This window comes from Oncorhynchus masou, chromosome 28 (assembly GCF_036934945.1).
Source record: "Oncorhynchus masou masou isolate Uvic2021 chromosome 28, UVic_Omas_1.1, whole genome shotgun sequence".
Lineage (NCBI taxonomy): Eukaryota > Metazoa > Chordata > Actinopteri > Salmoniformes > Salmonidae > Oncorhynchus > Oncorhynchus masou.
The window spans coordinates 28,883,633-28,896,990 of record NC_088239.1 but is presented as its reverse complement, the minus strand read 5'-3'; the positions used below and the strand labels follow the sequence as shown (position 1 = coordinate 28,896,990).

Sequence of the window (13,358 nt, the reverse complement as noted above, 5' to 3'; positions counted from 1 at the left end):
GGGGGCTGCCTCTCGTGCCTGTCGCGCTGCCGTGCTGCCTCCTCATATCGCCGCCGCTCGGCTTTCGCTGCCTCCAGCTCTGCATTGGGGCGGCGATATTCCCCAGCCTGTGTCCAGGGTCCCTTTCCGTCCAAAATCTCTACCGGTGTCCATGAGACCAGAGATCGCTGCTGCCCGATACCACGCTGCTTGGTCCTTGGTTGGTGGGTGATTCTGTAACGATCGGCGTTGGAATAAGGAGAGGAGGACCAATGCGCAGTGTGGTAAGTGTCCATATTTTTTATACAATAACTGAACACTGAACAAAACAACAAAAACGACAAACAAACAGTCCTGTACGGTGAATGAAAAAACACTGAAAAAACCAGGAACTAAGGTCAGAATGTGACAGATTGCCTTAGCAACATCAGGGAAACTGGGCAGAAACGAGACGTGCTTCAAATACAGCAGTTCTGCAACACCTTTAATTGAGCCTCTCATTCTCCTTAATTGCTGGCTTCAACACATTATGGAAAGAGATTAACTGTATAGGAAGCTCTGGGGACTGGTCGTCTGGATACTGGACAGCCAATAAATTGTCAGATGCAAGTAGATGATCATATTTAGCAGACAAGAGTCGTTGAGGGCTTGAACAAAAAAAGTGGTTTGCGATTTTCGTTCATACTGGTGATGCGGCATTTGAGTTGTGTGGTTGCAATATCAACAGTCCCATATCTCTGGTACAGTATATATTGGTATGCATCATTCAAGACTAAGTTTAAATTGTGTGCAGCACAATGGACATAAAATGCACAATGTCTCAGGAAAGACTGTCTGGTTTGGCAAAAATACTCAGTATAGGAAACAGTCGGGTCCGCAACCTGGACCTACAGGCCGTGGTGGAAACATTTTCACACAAAAAAGGAGGACTTAAGGAGACTAGAGGAGTCTCTCAAGTTGTATCTAATTTAATTTAGGCCTGATTTAATGTATACAGTCTATAAATAGCACCTAAATCGCAGCTAAAGACATTCTATAGCTATAGATAGTACACCACATTATGAAACCATCCCTAGCGTGAGAACGGCTCATGTCGTGCAGGTTCAAGTAGCCTATTCATAGGTTGCACCTCCGTCACTCGGTCATGTCATTGTTATGAATGGTCTCAAGCAACCCGCTACCAACAGCGCCGTAGTGGTGCCCTAAAGGGGTGATAAGCACAGTCATTCTGGAACTAGGCTAACTACTGTTTCATCTAAATTACACTATAGTGCCTGGAAATATGATGACATTGCTAAAGTAGGCAAATATTTAGTAGGCAAATATTTAGTAGCAAAGAACTTTGCCAGCATTATCATGTGGTAAAATTGACTTTAGACAGAAGGCAATGTTGTCATAAGTTTGTCAACGATAGCTAGCATTGCTAACATTTGCTAGCTAAAATCCGGTGGCCTCCACTCAATCTTAGCTCGCTAACTTTATACTGCATCTAAAAGTCAATCTGGTGACATCAAAATGATGACAAAAGGTTTTCCTAATAATTACTTGCTTAATTTTGAAAATCATTGTATTTCCAAGCCACTGTAATGCACTTTTGATTAAATCTTCATCAGCACTCATTGATGATTTATTGAGTAGAATGCTCAGTCCAAAAATAACGTTCAAAACCAATATTGTGATGAGTGAATACAGGGAATGAATACAGGGCAACGAGGACAGCTGTATACTCTAAAACATCTATTGGTAGCTGGCTAGTAGGGTAGCAGTAGGGCAGGTTAGCCTAGTGGTTAGAGCGTTGGACTAGTAACCAAACAGGCAGTTGCCCCTGAACAGGCAGTTAACCCACTGTTCCTAGGCCGTCATTGAAAATAAGAATTTGTTCTTAACTGACTTGCCTAGTTAAATAAATAAATAAAGTATCGAAAATATATTTGACATTCTGCAATATTTGAATTTCCAACTGTAATTACTGAAAAATGAATTACATTATTGCTACCAGCCAGTAGTCTAAAAATGGCAGCAATGAGACACCATGTATAGCTTCGTGAAATGTTAGGCTTAACCTGAGAAAATGACGACCAAATAGGCCTACCAGTAAACACTTATCCATAAGCTGAAGAAAAGTTATGCCCTGGGTACATAGAAATCCTTTCATTGATTGAAGAGATGCAGCCGCATACACATGTTGCAATTTCAGCACCATGGACAGCGATTGGTGGTATACTTTGTGAGTGACTGTCTGGCTGACACATTTTTTAAGAAACTATGTTACGCAAATGATGACAACAAACATGGTCTTACTTTCTATTGCCAAAATCGAAGGGTCATTCTATTGGCAAAATAAGTTACACTTACACTTAGGTCGAAGTCATTAAAACTTGTTTTTCAACCACTCCCCAAATATCTTGTTAATTAACTTCTTATGGCTGCAGGGGCACTATTGAGTAGCTTGGATGAAAGGTGCCCAGAGTAAACAGCCTGCTCCTCAGTCTCAGTTGCTAATATATGCATATTATTATTAGTAAAATTGATAGAAAACAATCTGAAAATTTTAAAACTGTTTGAATGATGTATGTGAGTATAACAGAACTCATATGGCAGGCCAAAACCTGAGAAGAAATCCAAACAGGAAGTGAGAAATCTGAAGTTGGTATATTTTCAACCCATTCCCTATTGAAATCCCATTGGGATATGAATGAAGATTCCTGGGGCTTCCACTAGATGTCAACCATCTATAGAAATTTGAATGAGGCTTCTACTGTGTTGTGGTACTGAATAAGAGGGGAATGAGTCAGACTACTGGCAGTCAGCCATTTCCCGGTCACGCGCATTACACATGATATCTTCCTGCTGTCATGACGTTGGCCTGGGGGGTAAATACCTCTTTCCCCCCTTTTCCTCTCTCTACCCTACTGATGGTACATTTGCAAAACATAGAGGTTAACATAGAGATTCTGGGAACATCAGAAGGTGGGGGGAAATTAACTATATTCTGGTAATCCGACCAATGGAACATATGTGGTGGTACTCAATGAATATGATGTCAGTTCGGTTGTCATCTGAGACATTCTCATCAATGATCAGATGACATAAACTCTACAGTGGCAAGTCTACACATGAGAGTTATCGGATTCACATGGAATTGTTGTTCAATTTAAATGTTTGAATATGAAATTATTCGTAATGGGATGAAATGTGATTTTAGCTTCTAAAATGTGAGATGTGGGTTTTCATAAGATAGGGCTCTGCTCAATCAGTGGCCTGCCCCTGTGAAGAGACATGGGCTATAAAACTTTTCAAACGCGCTCTCCTCTCCCTTCCTATATAAGCCCTTGACGACAATGTAACTATCTGTTCCAAGGACGTGAGGACGACGGTCCGATGTCAGAATGGTTCAGATAATAACTACAGAACGAAGCCAACATCAGCGTGAGCTTTGGTTGCGAATGATATGAACTTTGAACTCTTATTCACTACAAAAGTGAGTTGGCAACAGCCGCTGCAAACGAGGGTTAGGAAGGAACAGACAGAGTATCCCGTCTACCACACAACGACATTACGACAACGTATTCAATTTACCAGCAGAGACATTCTTCAAGGGACAAAGGACTCGGTTGGGCAACACGGCCTTCCATCTACCACCAACCTACCGAAGCGCAGCTCAGAGTAAATATTTATTGCATTTTACTTTTCCAAATGGGCGGTAATTTAGAATGCATAAGATACTGTATTTACGGTAGCACAGCTTCGCCCTTTGTTTCTCAGCCTTCCCGCTCTTTCACTTTCACCCAGCCCCTTTTGTGTAACAAGCTGTCATATCTGTTCCGCCCGCTAGGGAAGTTTTCCTTTATGATAAATTTGTAATCAAGGTATGATTAGGTTAGGTATTTAGTAAATAAATAATTAAACCCAATTTTGTATTGCTGGTTCAACTTGTTAGCCAGGGTTTGTGCAGATAACCAAGAATTTACAACTTTCAGATGAGACTGAATTAAGATGACGATTAATATTGACTGCTATTGAAATAAAATTTTACTAGGTCTTTAAGAGTTTTTCGGAAGATAACAGCTCTATAAATATTATTCCGTGGTGCCCAACTCTCTAGTTAATTACATTTACATGATTAGCTCAATCAGGTAATTGTCACACCCTGACCATAGTTTGCTTTGTATGTTTCTTGTTACTCTGTTTGGATGGTGTTATTTTTGTTCCTGTCTCTGTGTCTGCACCAGATAGGACTGTTTAGGTTTTCGCACATGTATTGTTTTGTTAGTTATTTCATGTCTAGTTCCTTTTATTAAAGAACATAAATAACCACCACGCTGCATTTTGGTCCGCTTCTCCTTCACCAGAGGAAAACCCTAACAGAATCACCCACCACAACATGACCAAGCGGCATGGTAAAGGGCAACAGCAAAAGCAACAGCAGGAGAAGGAACAGAGGCAACAGCAACAGCGAGTTCAGGATTTCGGGACATGGGAGCAGAATCTGGACTACACAACGTGGGAGGAGATAGACAGGTGGGCGGTCGACCCAGGGAGAGTGCCGGAGCCCGCCTGGGATTCGATGGAGCAGTGTGTGGAAGGTTACGAGAGAATGAGGTTGGCGAAGCAAGCACGGCGGCGCGGAAGGAAGCCAGAGAGTCAGCCCCAAAAATTTCTTGGGGGAGGCTCACAGGGAGTATGGCGACATCAGGTAGGAGACCTGCGTCAACTTCCTGTGGTTACCGGGGGGCTAGAGAGACCGGGCAGGCACCGTGTTATGCTGTGGTGCGCACGGTGTCCCCAATGCGGGTGCATAGCCCGGTGCGGTATATTCCAGCTCCGCCTATCGGCCAGGCTAGATTGAGCGTCGAGCCAAATGCCATGAAGCCGGCTCTACGCATCTGGTCCCCAGTGCATCTCCTTGGGCCGGCTTACATGGCACCAGCCTTGTGCACGGTGTCCCCGGTTCGCCTGCATAGCCCAGTGCGTGCTATTCCACCTTGCCACACTGGCAGAGCGACCGGGAGTATTCAACCAGGTAAGATTGGGCAGGCTCGGTGCTCAAGAGCTCCAGTGCGCCTGCACGGTCCGGTCTACCCAGTACCACCTCCACGCACCAGCCCTCCGGTGGCAGCTCCCCGCACCAGGCTTCCTGTGCGTGTCCTCGGCCCAGTACCACCAGTGCCAGCACCACGCATCAGGCCTACAGTGCGCCTCGCCTCTCCAGCGCTGCCAGAGCCTTCCTCCTCTCCTGCGCTGCCGGAGTCTCCCGTCTGTTTAGCGCTGCCAGAGCCTCCCTCCTCTACAGCGCTGCTGGAGTCTCCTGCCTGTTCAGTGCAGCCATAGCTGCCAGTCTGCATGGACCAGCCAGAGCTGCCAGTCTGCATGGGGCAGCCAGAGCTGCCAGTCTGCATGGAGCAGCCAGAGCTGTCAGTCTGCAAGGAGCTGCCAGTCTGCAAGGAGCTGCCAGTCTGCAAGGAGGTGCCAGAGCTGCCAGTCTGCAAGGAGCTGCCAGAGCTGTCAGTCTGCAAGGAGCTGCCAGTCTGCAAGGAGCTGCCAGTCTGCAAGGAGGTGCCAGAGCTGCCAGTCTGCAAGGAGCTGCCAGAGCTGCCAGTCTGCATGGAGCAGCCAGAGCCGCCAGTCAGCATGGAGCAGCCAGAGCCGCCAGTCAGCATGGAGCAGCCAGAGCTGCCAGTCAGCATGGAGCAGCCAGAGCCGTCAGTCTGCCAGGATCCGCCAGTCAGCCAGACTCTTCCAGATCCGCCAGTCAGCCAGACTCTTCCACATCCGCCAGTCTGCCAGACTCTTCCAGATCCGCCAGTCTGCCAGACTCTTCCAGATCCGCCAGTCAGCCAGGATCTTCCAGATCCGCCAGTCTGCCAGGATCCGCCAGTCAGCCACACTCTTCCAGATCCGCTAGTCAGCCAGGATCTGCCAGAACCGCCAGTCAGCCAGACTCTTCCAGATCCGACAGTCAGCCAGGATCATCCTCTCCTGTGCTGCCGGAGTCTCCCGCCTGTCCGGCGCTGCTGCCGGAGTCTCCCGCCTGTCCGGCGCTGCTGCCGGAGTCTCCCGCCTGTCCGGCGCTGCCGGAGTCTGAAGAGCCCCTCTGTCCCGAGCTGCCCCTCAGTCCAGTGTCATTAAGTAGGGTCGCCGTGGCTAGGAGACCACGGAAGCGGACAAGGTGGGGGACTAAGACTACGGTGAAGTGGGGGCCACGTCCAGCACCAGAGCCGCCACCGCGGACAGATGCCCACCCAGACCCTCCCCGATAGGTTCAGGTTTTGCGGCCGGAGTCCGCACCTTGGGGAGGGGGTACTGTCACACTCTGACCATAGTTTGCTTTGTATGTTTCTTGTTACTCTGTTTGGATGGTGTTATTTTTGTTCCGGTCTCTGTGTCTGCACCAGATAGGACTGTTTAGGTTTTCGCACATGTATTGTTTTGTTAGTTATTTCATGTCTAGTTCCTTTTATTAAAGAACATGAATAACCACCATGCTGCATTTTGGTCCGCTTCTCCTTCACCAGAGGAAAACCCTAACAGCAATATTAATGACGGAGAAATTATTTTATAGAATAGCATGTCATATCACTTAATCCGGTATAGCCAAAGACACGACACTGCTTTCCGTTCCTCCTCAAGACACAAAGGAATTCTCTGGTAAGGAAACTTTATTGAAGATTTATGATAAAAACATCCTACTGATTGATTCTGTACTTAGTTTGTAATGTTTCTTCGACCTGTAATTTGTCCAAAGATATGGTCGACCAGCACCAGTGTTTGGATAGGTGTACCAAACGCGCTAACAAAAGTAGCTAATTGGACAAAAATAACGGACATTATCGAACAAATCAAGCATTTATTGTGGACCTGGGATTTCTGGGAGTGCATTCTGATGAAGATCATCAAAGGTAAGGGAAAATTTATCATGTAATTTCTGGTTTCTGTTGACTCCAACATGGCGGCTAATTTGACTATTGTTCTGAGCGTCATCTCAGATTATTGCATGGTTTGCTTTTTCCGTAAAGTTCTTTTGAAATCTGACACAGCGGTTGCATTAAGGAGAGGTATATCTATAATTCCATGTGTATAACCTGTATTATCATCTACATTTATGATAAGTATTTCTGTTGAATCGATGTGGCCATGCAAAATCACTGGATGTTTTTAGAACTAGTGAATGGAATGCGCCAATGTAAAAGATTTAAAAAAATATAAATGTGAACTTTATCAAACAAAACATACATGTATTGTGTAACATGAAGTCCGATGAGTGTCATCTGATGAAGATCACCAAAGGTTAGTGATTAATTTTATCTCTATTTGTGCTTTTTGTGACTCCTATCTTTGGCTGGAAAAATGGCTGTGTTTTTTCTGTGGCTTGGTGATGACCTAACATAATCGTTTGTGGTGCTTTCGCTGAAAAGCATATTTGAAATCAAACACTGTGGTGGGATTAACAACAAGATGATCTATAAAACGGTATAAGATACATACATGTATGTTTGAGGAATTTTAATTATGATATTTCTGTTGTTTTTAATTTGGCGCCCTGCACTTTCACTGGCTATTGTCATATCATCCCGTTAATGGGATTGCCCAAAGAGGTTTTAACAAACTATAGTTTTGGCAAGTCAGTTAGGACATCTACTTTGTGCATGACGTAAGTCATTTTTCCAACAATTGTTTACAGACAAATAATTTCACTTACAATTCACTGTATCACAATTCCAGTCGGTCAAAAGTTTACAAACACTAAGTTGCCTGTGCCTTTAAACAGCCTGGAACATTCCAGAAAATAATATCATAGCTTTAGAAGCTTCTGATAGACTAATTGACATAATTTGAGTCAATTGAGGTGTTGTGCCTGTTGATGTATTTCAAGGCCTACCTTCAAATTCAGTGCCTCTTTGCTTGACATCAAAAGAAATCAGCCAAGACCTTATATTATTGTATATATTGTATATTGTAAATATTGTAGACCTCCACAAGTCTGTTTCATCCTTGGGAGCAATTTCCAAAAGCATGAAGGTACCAAGTTCATCTGTACAAACAATAGTACGCAAGTATAAACACCATGGAACCACACAGCCGTCATGCCGCTCAGGAAGGAGATGCGTTCTGTCTCCTAGAGATGAACGTACTTTGGTACGAAAAGTGTAAATCAATCCCAGAACAACAGCAAAGGACTTTGTGAAGATGCTGGAGGAAACAGGTACAAAAGTATCTATATCCACAGTAAAACGTGTAGTATTGATATAGCGTGAAAGGCCGCTCAGCAAGGAAGAAGCCACTGCTCCAAAACCGCCATAAAAAGGCCAGACTACGGTTTGCAACTGCACATGGGGACAAAGATTGTACTTTTTGGAGAAATGTCCTCTGGTCTGATGAAACAAAACAAAAAGGAAAAAGGGGGAGGCTTGCAAGCAGAAGAACACCATCCCAACCATGAAGCATGGGGGTGGCAGCATCATGTTGTGGGGGTGCTTTGCTGCAGGAGGGACTGGTGCACTTCACAACATAGATGGCAGGTAGGAAAATTATGTGGATATATTGATGGAACATCTCAAGACATCAGTCAGGAAGTTAAAGCTTGGTCGCAAATGGGTCTTTCAAATGGACATTGACCCCAAGCAAACTTCCAAAGTTGTGGCAAAATGGCAGCAAAGTCAAGGACAGCAAAGTCAAGGTATTGGAGTGGCCACCACAAAGCCCTGACCTCAGCCCGCCTGGTGGTGTGTGTGTGGGCGCACATGGTGTGTATGTTTGTGCATGTGTGTGTTAGCACGCATGTGTTTGTATGTGTGCGTGAGTGTGTGTGTGTGTTTGGGTGGCCGCATGTGTGTGTATGTGTGTGTTTAGGTGAAGATCAAAATGTCTTCTGTTATCACACAGAACGCCGCTCGGGCTGCAGACCTGAGATGATTGAAGTCACAAAGAGACTTAACGATCAGTCTGGACCAGACGCACTGCCGCCATTGTTATGACTAAATGCCTGAGCGCTAGGCTGCAACGGTGAGCTCGGCTAGTAGGCACAATAACAAGGGACCTGGGTCCTTGCCTTTCATTTACAAAGGGACACAGTGACACACAGACCAAGAGCCAGAAATTAATCTCCGGCTGGTCTATTGCCTTGTGACTGTCGAGAAGGAGGTCAGAGTTAAGGGGAATACAACCACTTTTCAACCTCATAATCATTACGTCTAGCATCATACCAGTGTCTCTGAGAAAACAGCACATTTCTGCATTATGTACTTAAAAAGATATGAAAAAACATAATTTTGTAGCATGCCCAAATTCAACTGTCTGCTACTCATCCCCAGCAGATAAGATATGCATATTGTTAGTATAATAGAAAACACTCTGAGGTTTCTAAAACTGTTTGAATCATGTCTGTGAGTATAACAGAAGTTATGTAGCAGGCGAAACCCTGAGGACCAACCATTCAGATTGTTTTTTTTGAGGTCACCCTCTTTTCAATGAGTTTTCATTGGGAATACAGATTTCTAAGGGACTTACTTGCAGTTCCTACCGTTTCCACTGGATGTCACCAGTCTTTAGAAATTGGTTGAGGTTATTCCTTTGTGTAATGAAGAAGTACAGCCATCTTGACCGAGGGTCACTTCATGTGTACTGTTTGATAGAGGCGCATGACCAGAAAGCATGCTTCAGTTTGTTTTCTTCCTGTATTGAACACAGATCATCCCGTCTTCAATTTTATCGATTATTTACTTTACAAAAAATAGCCAACGTTGTATTACAAAAGTAGTTTGAAATGTTTTGGCAAAGTTTACAGGTAACTTTTGAGATATTTTGTAGTCACGTTGCGCAAGTTGTAAACAGTGTTTTACTGGATCAAACGCTCCAAATAAATGGACATTTTGAATATATATGGACGGAATTAATCGAACAAAAGGGCCATTTGTGATGTTTATGGAATGCCAACAGAAGAAGCTCGTCAAAGGTAAGGCATGATTTATATTTTTATTTCTGCGTTTTGTGTCGCGCCTGCAGGGTTGAAATATTTTCTCTCTTTTGTTTATGGAGGTGCTATCCTCAGATAATAGCATCATTTGCTTCCCCCGAAAAGTCTTTTGAAATCTGACATGTTGGCTGGATTCACAACACGTTTAATTTAGTATCTTACATGTGTGATTTCATGAAAGTTTTATAGGAATTTATTTGAATTTGGCTCTCTGCATTTTCTTTGGCTTTTGGCCAAGTGGGACGCTACCGTCCCACATATCCCAGAGAGGTTTTAATAACCTGTTGTTCTGGTCTCTTTCTGGGGTACTTTAAGGTGACTCACCCTCAGTCCACACACAGCAGGTTTATATGATGAATGACTACCTAGGGGTGTGCTGAGCTTTAATTTGATATTAAGTATTCATCTGCCAAAAGGTCCCCTCGTCCTGTTTTTCATTATCATCTAATCACTCTGTTCTCGGGTTGTCTGCTTTTTCTCCTCAGAGAGTTGCCCAGGAATATTTGTTGGACTACTGTAGATTAAAGAGGATCGACGAACTAATGCAGTTAGGCTCTGTCCATATTCTAATAGAGACCTCACAGGTAAATCCAGACATTCTCCCTCTCTGTCTCAGAGGGTTATCTGGGGTGTTCACTCTGTGGGCCCAAGTGTTTCCCCTAAATAGTTTCTCCTTGGCGGAACACCAAGCCCCCTGAAGTAACAGAGTTCAGGTAAGCCTCCGCTCTTCAGCAAACAAAGGAAAGTATGAGGAGCTCAACAACAATGACAGGAATCCAGGAATCCAATAATAGGTCTTACCCAGAAAAAAATTACCAACACACACTAGTTCATGGTAAACAGGTTTGGTGCTACAAATATCCAGTGGTGTAAAGTACTTAATTTAAAATACTTTAAAGTACTACTTAAGTAGTTTTTTAGGGGTATCTGTACTCTTCACTACACTCCTAAAGAAAATAATGTACTTGAACCTTTTATAAATTTTCCCTGACACCCAAAAGTATTCGTTACATTTTGAATGCTTAGCAGGACTATAAAATGGTCCAATTCACACACTTTACACACACTTTAAGAGAACATCCCTACTGCCTCTGATCTGACGGGCTCATTAAACACAAATGCTTCATTTGTAAATTATGTCTGAGTGTATAAAAAAAAAATGTTCTGTCTGGTTTGCTTAATATAAGGATTTTGAAATGGTTTATCCTTTTACATTTGATACTTAATTTTAGCAAATAAATTTACTTTTGATACCCAAGAATGTTTTAAACCAAGTACTTATTTCACTTTTACTTGAGTTATTTTCTGATAAGGTATCTGTACTTTTACTCCAGTATGACAATTGAGTACTTTTTTCACCATTGCAAATATCAAACCACTTTTCCCCCCTTTTTTTTACAGTGGGCAACAGAGGTAAGAAGTGGATCCCTCCTTTGTATCCTGCTGAGTAATGGTAGGGGAAACACTGTTGGTGTAACTGTACCTCTATCTGGGAGCTGTTGTCAGTGTCCTGGCTGTCCTCTGCTGAGAGCAGGCCTGGGAAGTTCCCCTCAGGCTGGTCTTGACTCTGGTCTTGGTCCTGCTGATCCTGGTCCTGGCTGGCCCTGTTATTGTCCATGTTACGTGGTTGTTCTGGGGACAGCCACCTCCTCCACCGGTGACTGTACAACTTCACATCCACTGCCACGTCCTCCTCAGCCAGCGGCTGCCCCTGCAGGTAGGTGTAGGAGACCCCTGGGGAGCACAGATAAAGAGGAAGAGGGGAGATGAGTAAAAGCGGTACAGTATAGGAGGAATAGGCTGTTTTTAGTTGCAGTGACATAGGTACACTTTATTCCAAGAGAAATAAAGCAATAATGTAAACATGTTATGATTTAGAAATAGATCAATTTAAAAGTCATGAGTCATTTTTTTATCATACCAATATTTTCCTTTCCTCAAAAATGTATAAGGTGATCACAATATAACCCCTTTATTAGCTCAATAATTCTGTTCTCTCCTCAATATAATGTGTAAGCCAAGACATTCTCAACTACTGACCATTTTAAGTAGTTAAACTGAAATGAGAAACGGGCTATATTGTACATCAGTGGATCCTAGCAGCATAATTACATAGAACAATAATATTTTTACGGTCAAAAAGGCAGTGGTCCAGTGGTGGAGCCAAAACTCTGGTCTGGTCATTAATCTTCTGCCACTCTCATAAATCACTGTCTCAGTGGACGATTCTTCATTGCTTTAGGGAGAAATTATACTACTTTGGATGAAACACATGCAGAATAGCATTGAGGCAGTGACCCAGCAAATTTAAGACATACCAGTGGCCCATAGTCATACCTAGCCTACCTAGGGCCAAGAGTTTTTCCTGGCCATGTGAGCTGACCAGGATAAACTCTGATCAGGTCACAGTGAGGACAGGACACAGAGACACAGACAGACACAGACAGACACAGACAGACACACACAGACACACACACACACACACACACACACACACACACACACACACACACACACACACACACACACACACACACACACACACACACACACACACACACACAAATAGTTGGACCCCTCCTAAAAAGGACCTGGGGCTTTCCCACATAGACCCAATATGCATAAATAAATAAATACAAATAATTTAGAGACCCGTTCTGAACGGACCCGAGGACAACTAGACCCGTTCTGTATAAACATGTTCGGATCCAGACCCGGTCCGATCCAACCTGAGGGAGGAAAGCAGTGGAAAAATATGTTTTTTAGCTACTTAATTAACCGGAGCTGATACAGTGTGAGAAGAGGGAGAGCGGTTCTGCTCAAGCAGGCAGGAGAGGAACCATACTGTGAGCAAGTGACATGGGGAGGAGGGAGGAGGGAGGGATTATACTGTGAGCGAGTGAAATGGGGAGGAGGGAGAGACCATACTGTGAGCGAGTGACATGGGGAGCAGGCAGGAGGGAGGGACCATACTGTGAGTGAGTGACATGGGGAGCAGGGAGGAGGGAGGGACCATACTGTGAGTGAGTGACATGGGGAGCAGGCAGGAGGGAGGGACCATACTGTGAGCGAGTGACATGGGGAGCAGGGAGGAGGGAGGGACCATACTGTGAGCGAGTGACATGGGGAGCAGGCAGGAGGGAGGGACCATACTGTGAGCGAGTGACATGGGGAGCAGGGAGGAGGAAGGGACCATACTGTGAGCGAGTGACATGGGGAGCAGGAAGGAGGGAGGGACCATACTGTGAGCAAGTGACATGGGGAGCAGGAAGGAGGGAGGGACCATACTGTGAGCGAGTGACATGGGGAGCAGGCGGGAGGGACCATACTGTGAGTGAGTGACATGGGGAGCAGGGAGGAGGGAGGGACCATACTGTGAGCGAGTGACATGGGGAGCAGGGAGGAG

At 44.5% G+C, this 13,358-nt stretch overlaps 1 protein-coding gene across 3 annotated transcripts in view; it reads right to left on the bottom strand.

Annotated features, from left to right (window-relative positions):
- The window catches only part of plxdc2b (plexin domain containing 2b), a 178,482-nt gene that overhangs the window by 95,950 nt on the left and 69,174 nt on the right, over positions 1-13,358 (bottom strand). For 2 of the 3 annotated variants that reach the window (XM_064941838.1, XM_064941837.1), the window contains exon 2: positions 11,436-11,686. In XM_064941838.1, the coding sequence (XP_064797910.1) occupies positions 11,436-11,686 (251 nt within the window). Of the gene's footprint in view, positions 1-11,435; positions 11,687-12,085; positions 12,230-13,358 lie in introns of those variants that run through there. The other variant, XM_064941839.1, reaches the window with a different exon arrangement.